Consider the following 17,717-nt stretch of genomic DNA (forward strand, 5'->3'; position numbering starts at 1 on the left):
CAATCAATTTCCCAATCTTCTTCTCAAGCAAGCAATGGATCTTTCATGCTTACTCCCAGTGTGACAGAGAAACAAGCAACTGAATTGGAAGAATGCTTGACAGAAGGTTAAGCACAACAAATGGAGGGAGATTGTGTTCTTATTATGCATTGTTTTGGAATACAATAAGTTTAGTAACTTTTTTTTTTCTACACGTTAAAGTGGTAAGTTGTGAGTGAACGGGAAAAAGAATATGACATTAGTGTTAGGTCCATATGAAAGTAACATTTTACAATTCACAATTTGTTGTCTCAACAAGTTGTAAAATAAGTTATGATATAAATTGTGTTTGTAGCAAAGTTATATGAAATATGGTGTTAGTTTTTATGAGTCAATCCTCAAGCGCAATAATTTTCAAAAGATTATTGATCAAATTTGTAATTGTAACGCATGCAATGTGCTTCAAAAGAATGTGAGTGGTTTTGGTTTGAAGATATGGGCCCAGTTATAGGAGAGCACATTCGTCTCCACCCATTCGGATGCTAACCCTAAAAGAGATAATTGGGCCTAAATTAAAACAAGAAAAAAAAAAGAAGAAGTCAGCGTTTGGCTTCAAATCAAAATTTATTTAAACTGGGCTTTATGGGACTTAATGCAAAACACAGAAAAAATGTGTCTACTCAAACTGCAAAATTGGTTCTGAATCTAAAAGACACCCTGCCCAAATAAGCTAAAAGAAACCAAGCCCAAACCCATGTTGCTCTGCCCAAACCTTACAAGCAAAGTCACTTTGTCACAACTTGTTTAAGTGTCAATTGATGATTGGAGTGCTTTAAGTGGTGAACTCAAGTGTAAATAAAGTAATCCAATTATCAGTTGATACTTAAGTAGGTTGCCACAAAGTATATGCCAAAATGTATGTAAAAAAATAACTTTTAATTGGTTAACAAACGCTCACAAATTATGGGCTAGAAGTTTTTTCATTCTTCTCAACTTCATCTATCTTTGTTAGCAAATAGTTAGACTAATGCCTTTGAGATTCCCAATTGTTGAGACTCTAGTCCAATTCTTTTTGGGCTTGGTTCAAATATACCCCATAGTATATATTAATTTCTTTTAAATGAAGATTTAAAATTTTGGGTACAATGAATTTTTTGCATCGTCCTCAATATTGAAAATTGGCCCTCTAAAATTTGAAAATTGTCCAAAGAACCCAAAAAATAAAATGGTCAGCTAGTTTATTATTTATGTGGTTTGTGGTCTTTTCCCAAAACAATAACAAAAATCTCCTTGTAATAACAAAATAAAAACACACCACTCAACCAAAAATAAATAAATAATATCCCAACTAAGAGGGAAAAAAAAAAGTAAATGACTTTTGATTTATAATATTGTTAGAATGACACTTTACTATTAGTTTCTTGCAATGTATGGTTTTATGAAAAAATTGTTGGAAAAAAATATTAATTAATATTTCGAACGGATACATAATTCTATGCACACTTTGCATAAATAAGTGCTATTATTCAAGATATGAAAAAAAAAAAAAAAGGAAAAGGGAACAACATGAATAAATCCTATTCAAAAAAATATACTTCAATTTGTTTTTAAAAAAAATTCTAAACCATCCCCACCAACCATTTCCACCATTAACCTTTGCTGACGCCACCAGAAGAGATTGTCGGTGTCATCAACGACTGGCCACCCACTACCACCAGTTGTCAGTTACCAAAAGAAAATTAAAAAAAAAAACACACACACACACACATCCCCACCATTTGCCACCGGTCCACGACTATGTGGCTATGCCCACTCAAAAGGAATTTTCTAATGCTTTTCTTTGGGATGGTCCACCATGACCAAGAAGCAATATAAATACCCACTCTTTCAATTGCAAAGGACGAAAGCACAAAAGACCAGAACACAGAGCTGACAAATCATTCCCACTCTCCTCTCCATCTCCCAACATACCCGAATTCCTTGCTCAATTCAGGATGGACCGCAACAATTTGGGCAATCTTCATTTTGAAAGGTTAGTACAAAGTTCTTTGCTTTAGTTTTGGTTCTACATTTCTCTGTTTGGCCATGAATTCTAGTAGTGCAAGACTTAAAGTTCCATGGTTTTGTACTAATATTTTTATACAATGCAATGAGTTTTCCTTATGCATAAATCGAAACTCTTTGAGCATATTTCCACAAATTTGTTGCTTTCATGTCTCTCATTTAACTTTTCTTCCCACATGATTCTCAAAAAAAAAAAACTTTTCTTCCCACATTGAGAAGCAATTGAAATATGCAGGTCATGATGGTTTGTAAAAAATGTCCCAATTTTTTAAGAAAGTGGGATTCATTAAGCTAAGTGTTAGTTTAGACTTTTGGCACAACATTAAAAGAGTTCATTTCCTCCACACAAAAAAAAAAAGAAGATATATATATATATATATACACACACACACACTATGTAGTTAACATCTTTGAACATGGGATAAAGTTTTCACAATCTTTGTACAACTTTAGGTTTTTTTTTGAGAAGATTGTATAACTTTAGATAAAAATTGATTTGATGCTATCTTCACCTTATTATATATACCAAAACATTTCACTATGTAATACATATTAAAACATGCCATGTTGTACATGTGTTAGCAACTTAGCCCAAAAATCAAATGGAATTGACAAATATTCATTTAATTCTTATTGTACTCTTTATCAAAATTATGCACATTATTTTACAAAAAAAAACTATATTTTGAATATAATTTGAGGCATTTTAATGTTCAACTAAATCTGAGTAAAAACTCCATTTCTTCAGGCAATTTCTTATTGTGTTCGGTTTTTCCTTTAGTTTTTTGCTAACTCTCATTGAATTGAAGTATCAAAACTCAAATGGCACTCTATTCCATGATTATAGTTCGATCACAATTCACTCTATAGAATTGAGATTGGTGACACTACCTACTTCCCACAATAGTTCTCTATTTTTATTCGAAGTTGTCTCTTTTTTTTTTTTTTTTTTTTTTTTTGGTGCTAAACTTCAATTTCATTAAACACTAACAAAAGAACACGATGAGGAATCTTCCTTACAAACCGACATAAGTGGGGGAGGAAGATTACTCTTACTGAAACAAAATTGCTAGCAGGAGTTCAACGCAATTCTAACAGTTGAATGCGCAGCTGAGTTTCTATTTCTCCTAATCTAGCGAAACTTACAAGAAATGAAACTAAAACTTAAGCTACGGATGTTGTTAATAAGAGTGCAAATGTTCCATTATGGTATATGTTCCTGCGATGACAATGCATTGAAGCAGACCTGTGGGTCACCCTCTATAATGACAGACTTCCAATGTTCCTGAATCGCAAGCTATACAACCCAAAGAATGGAGGCAGCTTCTACTTGAGATGGTGAGCATGAATGGTGTCGAGAACCCCAAATATATAGGACTTCACCTCGATGATCTCTAGCAACCACTGCCAGTGCAGATTTGGAGCTATTCAGCGCAGCATCCACATTAAGTTTGATCCATCCATGAGGGGGAGGGGTCCACACAGGTGTAGGCTGTACTGTTGTTAATGCTTTTGTGACTAATGAAACTCTGGAATACTCCAAGAACCTTGTTTGTACATTCTTCTTAGACAGATGAATATCAACTATACGCTCTTGAAACTTAATTAGGTTTCTTGTCCTCCAAATCTCATCAACGATCAGCGCCATATTAAGGGAGATGGTCCACTGATCATGTGATGGGAGAGGAGAATTTGGAGGAGTTATGATCAGCTTGATAAAATCCTCATTAGTGACAAGGAGGAGGTTTCTATTCGTAGACCCCAGCAAGCAGAATCCCATAATGCTCTGGCAAAAGGACAGCCAAAAAAGAGGTGGATAGGAGATTCTTCTGCATTATTACAGAGTATGCATGTAGGATTAATGTGGTCAAATCTTCGGTTCAAATTCACCTTTGTAGGGAGTGCACCAGCTCCAATTCTCCACAACAGCATTCTTAATCTTTCAGGTAGCTTTGCCTTCCAAAGCTTCTTCCAGAGGCTATTTTGGAGATTAGCACTGATAGGGGATCTAAATGAGACATTGTGGACAGATTTGACAGAGAAGATTCCCTTAGGGCCTAGCACCCATATGAGCTTATCTTGCCTAGGACAGTAAGGAATAGGAATAGCTAAGATTGCTTTAGCTAATTCATCAGAGAATAACTCAGTCACCATAGCAAATTTCCAAGTTTTAGTTGGAAGGTCAATCAATTCATATGCCTTGAGATGTTTTTGAGTGTCTGTGCTCACTCTAGGTTGAAATTTGAAGCCTTCTAGCCATGGGACCCAAGGGTCTACCCATATATCCATTGACCTTCCATCTCCCAGAAGATAGCAAGCTCCTTTTGCTACAAGCGTCTTAGCACCCTCAATAGCTCTCCAAGTGGTGGAAGCAATTTTAGGTGGTTCTGCCCTTAGCCAATCACTACTAACTTTGGACTTAGCATGAAGCAAATCCATGCAAATACTCTCTTTTTCAGAAATTACCATCCAAGCTAGTTTTGCTAGTAAGGCTGAGTTTACCTCTTTAGATTTCTTAAATCCCAGACCACCTGCACTTTTGGGGCAGCATAGTTTATCCCATGCCTTCCAGGCTAAGAATCTTCCTTCCTTTTCTTTTGGCTTCCACCAAAACCTCCTAGTTAAGGAGTCCAATTTGTCACAAGTCTTGGCTGGGATGTTAAAAGGACAGGGTGTAATTTGGTATGGCTTGGGCGACTGAGTTAATGAGGGTGCACCTTCCAGCCCATGAAAGACATGTGCTTCTCCATCTTGACTGCTTGGCTTCTAATTTCTCTTGGAGAAAATTGAAGTCCCTTGAAGGGGATCTGGTTAGGAACAAGGGTGCTCCTAAATAAACAGCTTCTTTTTTGAGTTTTTTCATTTGGAGCAACTGTTTGATGGCTCTTCTAATGGGAGGACTGGTGTGTTTGGAAAAACAAATACCTGACTTATTTTTATTTATGCTTTGACCTGACCAATCACTTTGTCTAGGCAACTTGCTAGGATTTCTGCATCGTGTCTTGTAGCCTTTGAAAAGAGGACAATATCATCTGCGTACATCACATGTGTCAAGGCAAGTCCTTTAGTGCTTGCTTTTACTTCGCTAAGATTGCCCGAACTGAGTTTTTTGTCTAGCAATCTTGATAGCACCTCTTGCCCCAATATGAATAGATATGGCGAAAGGGGGTCTCCTTGCCTCAATCCTCTACTAGGTTTAAACTGATCCGACTTGCCTCCATTCACAAGTACTTCAAAGGACACTAAAGATAAACAAGCTGAAATCCATCTGATGAACCCACTATCAAAGCTGAAGTTGGTGAGTACGGTTTGGATGAAGCTCCAATTGACCCTGTCATAAGCCTTTTGGAGAACTAGCTTTACTGCCATGAAACCGAATTTAACTTTTCTAACTTTGAAGCTATGAAGAAGTTCGTGGATGACTACCTAGTTTTCTACAATCCATCTGCCAGGGATGAACATAGATTGGCAAGGCAAGACGAGCTTGTGGAGGATGGGACAAATCTTTGCAACCAGGAGTTTGGAAATGATCTTATACACTACGTTGCACAAACTTATTGGTTAAAAGTTATTGACTGAGGAGGGATTTGAGGTCTTATATTTGAGAACAATGAGAGCATTGTTTACCTCTTTGGGCATGCTACCAACCATGAAGAAGGAAATGACTACTTGTGTCACTGCAAATTCTTTGTAAAATTGGACTGGAAAACCATTAAGTCCAGGGGCTTTTAAATCCTGCATTTGGAATAGAGTTGCCTTAATCTCATCAGGGGTTGGGATCTTCCTAAGTAATGCATTATCTTCCTTGATGATGCAGGGAGAGATAACGTTGTCCAAATTATCCGGGAAATATACTTCTTCTTCTGTGAATTGCCACTTGAAGGAATTGAAGAATTGGATTCTAATATCCTTCAAGTTGGTGACCTAAGAGCCATCATCAGACCTAATGGCATCAATGTTATTAGTGTCTCTTATTTCAAGACCTTTTGCCTGTGACTTGCTCCTTTTGATCCTTATTCCTCCCTTTGGTTGCTTCATGTTCATTATATGTGCATTTGGTTGCTTCATGTTCCTTATTTGATTTGACTCTTTCACTAAGCTAATTTTGAATTTCCCTAGCATTTAGATTGGATAAATTTAAGCTTTAAATAATTATGAATGCTAATATTAATGCTTGGAAGAGAAGAAGAGATAATTGGGTTTTAGTTAAACAAATCCATCAGGCTCTGGAAAAATAACAGCGCTTGGTTTAGGCTTAAGTTTCTTCCAATACCGCAACAATGGTACTAGTTGAACACTACTTTACAAAGTTATCAATTTGTGGGCAAATGCAAATGTATATTAATAAATTTAGCATCTATTGAATTGGTTTCTTTGTACTAATAGCACTATGATCATACTAAAAATATGAAACATTAATTATATTATTGGCATGTTAAACGCATTTCATGCAAAATACAGCCACATTACTATGAAGATTTTTCATACGTGGAGAGTATTTTAAAAATAAAATAAAAAGTTTTAAAAACTCCTAAATTCTAAATGGTGACAGGTTCATTGAATATCTCAATTCAATTTCAAACAGATTCTTTTCAAAAATTGAGCATAGTCTAGGGTCAACTTAACATATTTTGAGGCCAAACAAAAACGTAAAATGTATTATTACTTAATATTTTATAAATGATATATGAATTAGCAAAAAAAATCCAACATTTTTATATACAATTTTTTATATTATTTGGAAAATTTTAATGTATTTATAAAATGTATTGAAAAGATTTTAATTCTAAAAATATCGAAACGATGAGTATCAAAATAAATATCATATTTTAGATGGTCATCCAGGGATGCATACTGGTTGCTATTTGTCCATCTAGAAAGTTACTTCATCTAATATACTAACTCACTTTATAATACACCCAACAACCCAGTCTCTAACCAGTTCATTTAAATATTTTTTTTTATTCTTTATTTACCCTTTTTTATTCTCTCTCATTCTTCTTAGACATGGAAAAATGAGTGGGTCGGGTTAGATCAATCGGGTTGCGGGTCAAAACAGGTCATTTTAAGCAGGTTAAAAATGGATTCGGGTCAATCGAGTTGCGGGTCGGGTTGACTCGTATTTTTCACATGATTTTTTTTTTCTTTATAAAGAAAACAACATGTATTTGACATTTGGAAAGTCATGCAACAAATTACTTGATGTAAAATGCATTACTTTGAATTCACCACTTATATCATGAATGAACTCAATTAAACTTATTAATACTTATTCAATAATTTTAAAATTATACAAATCATAGCATTACTATCTAAAACATAATAACACAAGGATAAGTAAAACAAATACACAAATTTTATTTCTACACAATATCAACATCCCAAAATATAAAACAAAATTACAAATGACTTATTGGATAACTCATTTGACAAAGAATAAAAACATATAAAAGGAGGCGGCTGGAGGATAGCGGACTCAAAATCAAAATTCGTTTAATAAAATAATAGAGGGGAGAAGAGAAACAAAACAGGAAAAAAACTGAAGAGTTGTTGGACTAATGATCAATTTGTGGCAATGAGTTGGTAAAGATCTCCGCTGTTGGTCTCTCCTCGCTTCTTAAATTCTTCTTCCTCTCTCTCTCTCTCTCTCAATTGATAAAGGTGTACTTGTCAGAATGAGAGAAGCAAAACGTAACTCTTCTTGCTCTCTCTGACAAACCCGGCTCAACCTTCCTTTACACACAAAGAAAACCAAGCTGCTATTTTTTTTTTTTTTTTAGCTATAAATATAGTAAAATAATGAAATCTTGGCTCTACAACATTCTAATGCTTAGCAGGAAAGGAATATCAAAAGAATATCTGCATTGAAAAATCATAGTATTCAAGATATATGTTGATCTGCTGTAAACGACATTAAACACATTTCAAGCATATATATTATTTATGTCACTAAGCCTGCTTAATTATAAAACAAGTAAATAACTTACTACACATCCAGAATCTATCATACAACATTGTATGTTTCAAAATTTTCATTTTTTTCAGCAAATTCTAACATTTTTACTCTAAAAACTGCTTTATAAGCAATTAAAAATGCAAGCAAATATCAAAAGCCTATTATTTTAGAGTAATAATTGTTCATGTTGTGTATACTGCATCAAGAGCCTTCTATCAAAAGCCTTCTAACATTTATACCAAATAGTTCGTGTTGTGTATCCTGCACCATAAATATACCATTTTTGAAGATGAGCACAACATAATAAGAGCAACATTTAATACTCAAATTGCATATATGACATTACAAAATACTTGTTAATGTGAATTTCACAAAGATTGTTGCTTTGCTAGAAATCTATGACAAAGACAAATCTTCATATTTAGATGACACGTTTACCTACCAAGTAAAACCAAGCTCTCCATAAAGTCACTTGTGTAACCCAAGCATTTATGACTTTTGAGTCCAAGATTGTTCACTTTTAGACCATCAGGGTCAAATGAAACAACCCAAGAGTCATCTGTTTCAATTAGAAGTTCACCGTTGCTAGTGCAGCCAAAGACGCTCTCAAATTCAACAAAACCAACTGGTATAGTTCTTTTAGTCCAAGACTCAACCACACCATATTCCCTCATCGTCCATATGAAACATATATTTCTCCCTTCATCTAAATCTTTACCAAAAGCAACCAAAGCCAACAATCCCTTGAACACCGCAAGATGTTGCAAGTTGTTAATATTTGGAGATAATCCATCTAAATATTTTTCCGGCTGCATTATCTCTCAGAATATCTCATCATTGATATCAAAGCACAAAATGAAATTGCGGCCCTTAGTATACGCTATAGAGTGCAGAGCTCCATTGAAAAAATATAAAGGGTTTCTCTTGTAAAATAAAGGGTTTCTCTCGTAGTCGTAGAGCACGAACAGATCCATTGGGTCTGGATCCTCCAAATGAATCCCCTGATATTGCAACACTTCTCCACGAATCAGTACTTAACGTGTACACTTCGGCCTCAGGAGGAGAGGCTTGTTTATCAGGAAGCGAATTTTGAAACACAATTCTGAGAATCTTGAAGTCATTGTTTGCAGAACAATTCGCAAATCCAAGAGCAACACCAAAAGAACAGATAGGAATAAAGGGAGTAGCAATGAGGATCTCAAACTTTTCTATACTTGGGTTCCACAAATATATAATATAATTTCGATAGTGATAGAAGCAGTATAAGCCATTACAGAATCCAACCATGGTTTTGGCACAAAAAAATGAGATTTCACACCTAAATATCTCCATTAATGTGTGGTCTCTATTGCAAACAGCAGACACTCTCAATTCTTTGTGAGACCAAAGATCCCAGGTTGATAGGGTATGTAGCAGATAACAGTGATTCAATCACTAGCATTTGAATATATCATATATATCAAAAATACTAATCAAACGACTATAAGTTCTAAATCGTTATTTGAAGTGCTGCATATTTTCTCAACACAGACCCACCACAATCATTGAGTAGTAAGCAAACTAAACAAAGCGTATATAATTACATTACACTAATAGACTTCTTGAGAGAATTAAAAGGAATATCTGCATTGAAAATTCAAAGTATTTAGGACACAATTTGATCTGCTGTATACAAAAATTAAATACTTCCAAGGAGATATATATTGTCAATGTCACTAAGCTCGCTTATCAACAATTTCACTACCCCAGCCGTATTATATCATACAGCATTCTAAATTTCAATAGTTTCATTATCGACAAATCCTAACTTTGGGCACACATTACCAGAGCTCTGTAAATTTATTTTCTCTATTTTCAGTTGCTTACATCACCACCAAAAAAGCAAATCCCAACATTTTCAAGGAATCGAAATAAATATAAAAATCAATTAAGCAATTAAATATGTGAGCAAATATCAAAAGCGTGCTATTTTAGATATTGAAGTATATGATTTGGCTTTATGCATTGAGTACACATTGCAAAAGTTTTTTTCCCTTGTTTCTTTGGACTAAAGCCTAGGAAACTAAGCTCACCAAATTGTTCATGTTGTCACAGGCATAATTCCAAGAGTTTATTATCCTATTCATATAACTCTACATATGCTTGCCAGCTTAAGAGACAGACAAATAAATTAGCAAAAATAAAAATAAAAATTAGGGTGGGGGGGGGGGGGGGGGTGTGGCGGGGAATCAATTGAGCCAACACAGAAAATGTAAAGTCTATAGAAAATATTCCTTTGTTGCCACAGAATCAAAGCATGATATCCAACAAGGTGTGTAGACAAAATCAAAATCAAGGGTACTAAATTTATAAGTAAAACCAATTTCAATTGTTAACTTGATGCCAAATCCTGTAATCATTACAAGTGAAATAAGGCTATGAATATACCATTTGCTATAAAGTCCACAAAAAATTGGTTGATAAATAATAGCCATAACGACTGAAAGGATCCTTTTCTGTTTAATAAAATTTAGCCTGGTACATCAAAACATTACTTTTAAGTCTGCAACAATAGGAAAGAAAACAAAAGTACAAAACACAATGTTGCCTTAATCTTTCCACAGATTACATAGAAAACAAAACTTTCCAACATCGAGTAAAATTAAGCTCTTAAAGAAATTAGCTGTGTCAGCCACCCTTGTAGGATTTTTAATGCCAAGGTTTTGCTTGCTTTGACTCTAAGGATCAAATGAACTAGTGCCAAACTTCTCGAACAGAAGTTCAACATCGGTGATTCGAATGGAGATCTTCTAGGTTCTACGCGGAAATTTAAGGTTTTTATTTTTATTTTTTACAATGTAAGATTTGGGGTTTCTGAATTACAGCGACTTTATTAATCAAAGCTTTAACCCATTAGGTCAACTTCAAAGTTGAAGCATATTGCAATGTTGGGTGGAGTCCACCCACTCCATATTGCAATCTTGAAAGGATTTCTACCCATAATCTTAATAAACTACAAATATATGTCTCATGTCATTAAAATAAAAATTAAAAAAAACAAAAAATAATCAATTCATTACTAATAAAATACGTAATTAGTTAATCAATTCATTATCATTATCAAAGAGTACAGCAATGTACCTGCAAAAATTGTATTGAAGTCATCTTTCTTCTTTTATTATTCCAAAAATTAGTTATATTTTGGGTTATTTTTCTAAATAATTGAAATTTGGTTTCATACAAAAACTCAGCATTCGAAACCATAGGAAAGTCAAAGAGATGCAGGAAGGAAAAAAACAGCGGAAATTCTAAAATTTTAGACCCTAATAAATAACTAATCAACTACTTTACCGCATGTGGGTACTTCTTCTTTTCCAACCAAAATTGATAATTACTAATCAACTACTTTATCAATTGTGAAATTTGCTATGAACTAAGCTGTTCTCACCATTGGTATCTGGTGCTGGTATACAAAGACACAGTATACTTTTAAATTATTTTGTGGAACCACCAACCAATCCTTGCCTACCTGAGAAGAAGGAAAAACAAGCAAAATTATTTTCTAAAAATTATTTTTACGTGGGAGGTCACCATCTTTTGTTTAGGAGAACGAAGAAATGTGTGGTTATTTTATGGAAAGTAAATTGACTTATCAATGGTTCAAAACTTTAAGACTAAATTACAAAATGCGTCCCTAAAATCTGGAATTGTTTGGGTTTTAGACCTTGAAGTTTAAAAAAAATTGGATTTTAGACCTGAAGTTTGGTTTTATTAGCAAAATCGTAAAAATGTTTTGATGTTAAGTGAGACAATGACATGCTGTATTTTTTTTTTCCCCAAATCAGCCTCCCAAAACAACGTCATTTCACTTAAAACAGAGAGCCAAAACTAACGGAGGGTGGGGTTTTACTAACAAAGTCGGAACCAAACTTTAAGATATAAGATTCAATTTCTCAAACTTCAGAGTCTATAATCCAAACAACCCTAAATTTTAAGGGTGTGCTTTGCAATTTACCCAAACTTTAAATATACTAAAGCATCAATAATTCAACATATAGCCCTTCTGCCCTTGGCTCCTCCATTGCTTGTATGTTTTTAATAGGGCCAAAACTTCTCAGAATGTTCTATGCCTAGCAGGATTTGAATGTGGCCTTGTGTTTTGTTTTCAGTAAGTTTTCGGCCTGAGGCCTACTCATAAAGCTTTAGGAGAGCGAGTACACCGTCCTCCTCTTGAGTGGTTGCTTGACAAAAAGCTATCATTAGCAAATAGGATATGAGAAACCCGTGGGACTCATCTAAACACCATCACCCCTCTAGTATAATCTTTAGATTTACCTTGTCTCATTAAAGCAGTTAGCTGTTAGGTTCTCAATACAGAATAAAAATAGGTATGAGGAGTATGAGGAGAGGGGTTTTGATTTGTCTTCTTCAAAGCAAATGTTATTTCTATGAAGCCGTAATTAATGACCAGAAAGTGCACACGAGGATCCATTCCCCTTTGTGTCCTTGTGAGTTGTGATCCATTTCTAACTCCATTCATCAATGGTGGTAAATTGTATGGATTCTGTTTGTACAGTGAGAGGAGAAGCAAACCAGATTAGTCTTGCTAAAGGTGTTACAAAGAAGAGGGTGCATCAGACTAGTAAGTTATAGACAGTTATTATTATCTTAATTATAAAAACATAGGCAGAAAACAGTGATTCAATCACAAGCATTTGAATACATCATAGTTATTAATGGATTGCAAATCAAAACTACTAATCGAATGACTAGGAAGTTATACATAGTTATTAAGTGCTGCATATTATCTCTACACAGACCCACAACAATCATTGGGTAGTAAGCAAACTAAACAAAGCATATAATTACATTAAATTCATAGACCTCTTGAGAGAATTTAAAAAGAATATCTGCATTGAAAATTTAAAGTATTTAGGACAAGATTTGATCTGCTTAATACAAAAATTAAAGACTTTAAAAGATATATATTGTCAAATGTCAATGTCACTAAGCCTGTTTATCAACAATTTTTCACTACCCAGCCAGATTATATCATACGACATTCTAAATTTCAATTATTTCATGATCAGCAAATCCTATCATTGGGCACACATTACTAGACTATGTAAATATATTTTCTCTATTTCAATTTCTTACAAAACCACCAAAAAAGCAAATCCCAACATTTTCAAGGAATCAAAATAAATATAAAAATCAATTAAGCAATTAAATATATATGTGAGCAAATATCACAAAGGCGTACAATTTCAGATATTGAACCATATATGTTTCTTTGGACTAAAGCCTAGGAAACTAAGGTCACCAAATTATACATGCTGTCACTAGGGCAATAAAATGAGATAAGATTATGTTGGCTAAACATGTACACAACACCATGAAATTACCATCTTTGAGGATGTGCATGTGCACAACATAATAAGAGAAGCAACATTTAATACTCAAATTGCATACATGAAACTACAAAATACTTGTCAATATGACCTTCAAAAAGATTGCTACTTCATTAGAAAATTTAACAAACTAATCTTTGATAAAGACTAATCTTCGTATTCAGATGAGACATCAGATGAGACATTTACCCCATCAAGTAAAACCAAGCTCTCAGATGAGAGGTTTACACCATCAAGCAAAACCAAGCTCTCCATAAAATCAGTAGAGTAACCTAACCAAATGGGAGAACGCTGAATTTCAAGATTTTTCTGATCTAGACTATCAGGGTCAAATGAAACAAGCCCGGTGTCAAGTGTTTCAATTAGAAGTTCACCCCTTCTGGTGCAGCCAAAGAACCTCTCAACCAAATCTACTGCAACAGTTCTTTTAGTCCAAGAATCAAACACACCATATTCCATCATCACCCATATGAAACATAAATCATGCTCTTCATATAAATCTCTACCAAAAGCAACTAAAGCCAACGATCCCTTGAAAACCACAAGTTGTTCAAATTGATCAAAATCTGGAGATAACCCATCTAAGTAATTTTCAGGCAGCATTATCGCTTGGAATGTCTCATCATTGACATCAAAGCACAATATGAAATTGTGGCCCCTAGTATGTATCATAGAGTGCAGAGCTCCATTGACAAATATAAAGGGTTTCTCTTGTATATCAACAATAGAAGCATTGAGTCCAGACCCACTCAATGACTCCATATATATATCAATATATCTCCATGAATCAGTACTCCAAGTGTACACCCCAGCCTCAAGTGGTAGCGGCACTTTATATCCAGAAACCTCTCCATCAAACACAATTCTGAGAATCTTGAAGTCATTATTTAGAGAATTATACACTAGTCCATGAGTGACCATACCATCATACCTAGGTATGCGAACAGGAGTGAGAATCTTAAGCTTTTTAATACTTGGATTCCATAAAGATATTGTATAATTATTATTCTCAAAGAAGCAGTATATGCCATTACAAAAACCAATCACATTGGAACCACAAAAGGGTGATCTACACCTTGATAACTCAGTTAAAGTGTGGTCGCTATTGCGAACAACTACACATAATTGTTGGTGAGTCGAAGGATGCATGGCTCGTGAGGTATATAGAAGATAATCATTATTGGGTAATGATGATTTTGCTCGGTTATGGTTAAGGTGTGTGGTCATGAAAATGGGGGTGGTGATAGTCGAGTTCCAAGATTTGGAAACGCACCTGAATCGGATGATAGATTTCACTGGCAGATGAGTTAGGATGTCGAATACTACTTCGTCAGGGACACGCTCGGACGACAATGTCGGCTTTCTCATGCGATGAGACTGAGACATTAGATGAAGATCTTCTTCAACTTCAAACTGGAAATGGCTAAGGTTTAAGGAGGCTAGGTCAAAAAAGGGAAAGTATGACTCATTGGAGAAAATAACTGATAAGAGGGAGAAATAAGTAATTAGGGGAGAATTAAGAAACTGAGAGTAATAATCGGGAGAGAGTTAAGGATTAGTATTATTGGTAGATCTGGTATTTAACATTGGGAGGAAATTATGGTTTATTTTTTTTTTAAGGCATTTATCTTATTTCCTTCTTTTTGGTTGTTGTTGTTGGTGGTACATTTTATGATATATCTTCATTTGAAATCATTTTAATGGAGTTAATCAATGTTTGAGTTTTAAATTTGAATCCTAAAAATCAATTTGGAAAATGTAAAGGCTTTAATGAGGTGACTAAGAATAAGATCTTTCCATTGGAACAAATATCTTTTTTTATATAAGATAGAAATTCTACTTTAGTATAATTTAAGTGTATATATATGAAACTCTCTCTTAGAGACTTGAACCTCGGCTCTTGCCCCCTACACCCCACAAGCACTTATACTTGTGGAGTGACCATTGCACCAAGAGTGTGCAGTTGATTGAAATGAATGCCTTAAATTCAAATTTAAGTTGACATTTCTATTGGGAAAGTTTTTAATAAGTGATTGAATCTTTTCTAAAATAATTTGGGTCATTAATGCTAAGAGATTTTGTTTTTTAAGGTTTAATTCAAATTTGAATGGGAAATAAAACATGGAAAGTATAAAAGATGTTTGGTTCTTAAATAGGGTAATTCTACCGTGCCCCTCCAAAAAAAGGGGGGTACGGTACCTACTAGTAGGTAACCTACTATACTAGGTTATTTTTTTTCTCACATGTGACGATTTCATCATCACATTGTGCAGTTCCAACATCATATGTGACAGTTCTTTTGTCACGTTTGGTAGTTACCCTACTTTTTTCTCATATTTGACGGTTCCATCCTCATATTGTGCAATTCCAACATCACATGTGATAGTTCTTTTCTCACATTTGGTAGCTCCTTTACTTTTTTCTCACATTTGATAGTTGTCTTACTTTTTTCTCACATTTGGCGGTTTCATCCTCACATTGTGTAGTTTCAACATCACATATGACAGTTCTTTTGTCACATTTGGTCGTTTCCTTACTTTTTTCTCACGTTTGATGATTTCATCCTCACATTGTGTAGTTCTAACATCACATATGACAGTTCTTTTGTCACATTTGGTAGTTCCTTTTTTTTTCTCACAATTGACAGTTCTATCGTCACATTATGCAGTTTCAACATCACATGTGACAGTTCTTTTGTCACATTTGGTGGTTTCCTTACTTTTTTCTCACATTTGACGGTTTCATATTCACATTATGCAGTTCCAACATCACATGTGATAATTCTTTTGTCACATTTGGTAGTTCCCTTACTTTTTTTCTCATATTTGACGGTTTCATCCTCACATTGTGCAGTTCCAACATCACATTTGACAGTTCTTTTGTCACATTCAGTGGATCTCTTATTTTTTTCTCACATTGTGCAGTTCCAATATCACATTGTACAGTTTCAATATCACATTTGATAGTTCTTTTGTCACATATAGTGGTTCTTTTTTTCTTCTTAAATTTAATAGTTCCATTATTACATTAAGCAATACCAACATCACATCTGACTCTACTTTTGTCACATGTGACAGTTCTTTTGTCATATTGGGCGGTTCCCTTGCTTTTTTCTCACATTTGACGGTTCCATCCTCGCATTGTGTAGTTCCAATATCATATCTGACAGTTCTTTTGTTATATTCGGTGGTTCCCTTTTTTTTTTTTTCTCACATTTAACGATTTTATCCTCACATTGTATAATTCCAACATCACATGTGACAATTTTTTTGTCACATTCAGTAGTTCCCTTATTTTTTTTCCTCACATTTGACGGTTTCATTTTCACATTATGCAGTTCCAACATTACGTGACAATTCCTTTGTCACATTTTGTCGTTCCCTTTTTTTTTCTCACATTTGACGGTTTTCATCGTCACAATGTGCAATTCTAACATCACATGTGACAGTTCTTTTCTCACATTTGGTGGTTTCCTTAATTTTTTCTCATATTTGACGATTTCCTTAATTTTTCCTCACATTGTGCAGTTCCAACATCACATTTGACAGTTCTTTTGTCACATTATGTAGTTCTTTTATTTGTTTATCAAATTTGATTGTTCTATTATCACATTGTGCAGTTCCAATATCACATTTGACAGTTCTTCTGTCACATATAATGATTCCTTTTTTTTTTCCTCAAATTTGATGGTTCCATTGTCACATTAAGCAGTACCAACATCACATATGACTCTACTTTTGTCACATTCAATGGCACCCTGTTTTTTATTCTCAAATTTGACAGTTTCATTATTACATTGGGCAATACCAACATCACTTCTAACTGTATTTTTGTCACATTCAATGGTACCCTATTTTTTTTTTCTTACAATTAACAGTTCAATTGTCATAGTGGGCGGTACCAATATCACATCTGACCATAATTTTACATTTGGGCCCACCACTGAAGTCTCTTTTTTACTTACTAATAACCGCTTATCACAATAGTAATTTTTAAAAAAGTTATTAAAAAATTTCAATCTAAAATCTAAAATAAAAAAAATCCTAAGAAATTATCCCAACCACAATAATTACTTTTTTTCCACAAAAGAAATCAGATGGAATTATCTTGGTTTCTTCCACAAATATATGAATATATCAATTGATGATACACAGAAAATCAGTAGGCTGAATGCTCCAAGCTTCAATGGGCTAATGATCGCTTGGAAGGCCTGAAACGAAAAAGACATAAGATCAAAGGAGACCGGGTTAAACCGGCCAAGAACCCTTCAATACTTAAGTTAGTTTTTTCTCTAGAACTCAAGAATTCCAACTTTTTTGGAGTAGTGA

The 17,717-nt window shown here is 34.2% G+C and overlaps 3 protein-coding genes across 3 annotated transcripts; all 3 read right to left on the reverse strand.

Annotated features, from left to right (window-relative positions):
- Positions 1-3,340: 3,340 nt before the first annotated feature.
- LOC142609191 (uncharacterized) lies at positions 3,341-5,412 on the reverse strand. The gene is made up of 3 exons (XM_075780803.1): positions 5,001-5,412; positions 3,934-4,574; positions 3,341-3,829 (listed from the first exon to the last, which is right to left on the reverse strand). Exons 1-3 carry the CDS (start codon positions 5,410-5,412, stop codon positions 3,341-3,343), a joined length of 1,542 nt encoding a protein of 513 aa, XP_075636918.1.
- Positions 5,413-5,967: 555 nt separating this feature from the next.
- On the reverse strand, positions 5,968-9,286 carry LOC142609192 (uncharacterized). Its single transcript, XM_075780804.1, has 3 exons — positions 8,966-9,286; positions 8,442-8,808; positions 5,968-6,158 (listed from the first exon to the last, which is right to left on the reverse strand). The coding sequence occupies exons 1-3, from the start codon at positions 9,284-9,286 to the stop codon at positions 5,968-5,970; spliced, it is 879 nt and encodes a 292-aa protein (XP_075636919.1).
- A 4,250-nt stretch (positions 9,287-13,536) lies between these two features.
- LOC142609193 (F-box/kelch-repeat protein At3g23880-like) lies at positions 13,537-14,775 on the reverse strand. The gene has a single exon (XM_075780805.1). The coding sequence runs from the start codon at positions 14,773-14,775 to the stop codon at positions 13,537-13,539; it is 1,239 nt and encodes a 412-aa protein (XP_075636920.1).
- Positions 14,776-17,717: the final 2,942 nt, after the last annotated feature.

Source organism: Castanea sativa, chromosome 9 (genome assembly GCF_040712315.1).
Source record: "Castanea sativa cultivar Marrone di Chiusa Pesio chromosome 9, ASM4071231v1".
NCBI classification, from domain to species: domain Eukaryota; kingdom Viridiplantae; phylum Streptophyta; class Magnoliopsida; order Fagales; family Fagaceae; genus Castanea; species Castanea sativa.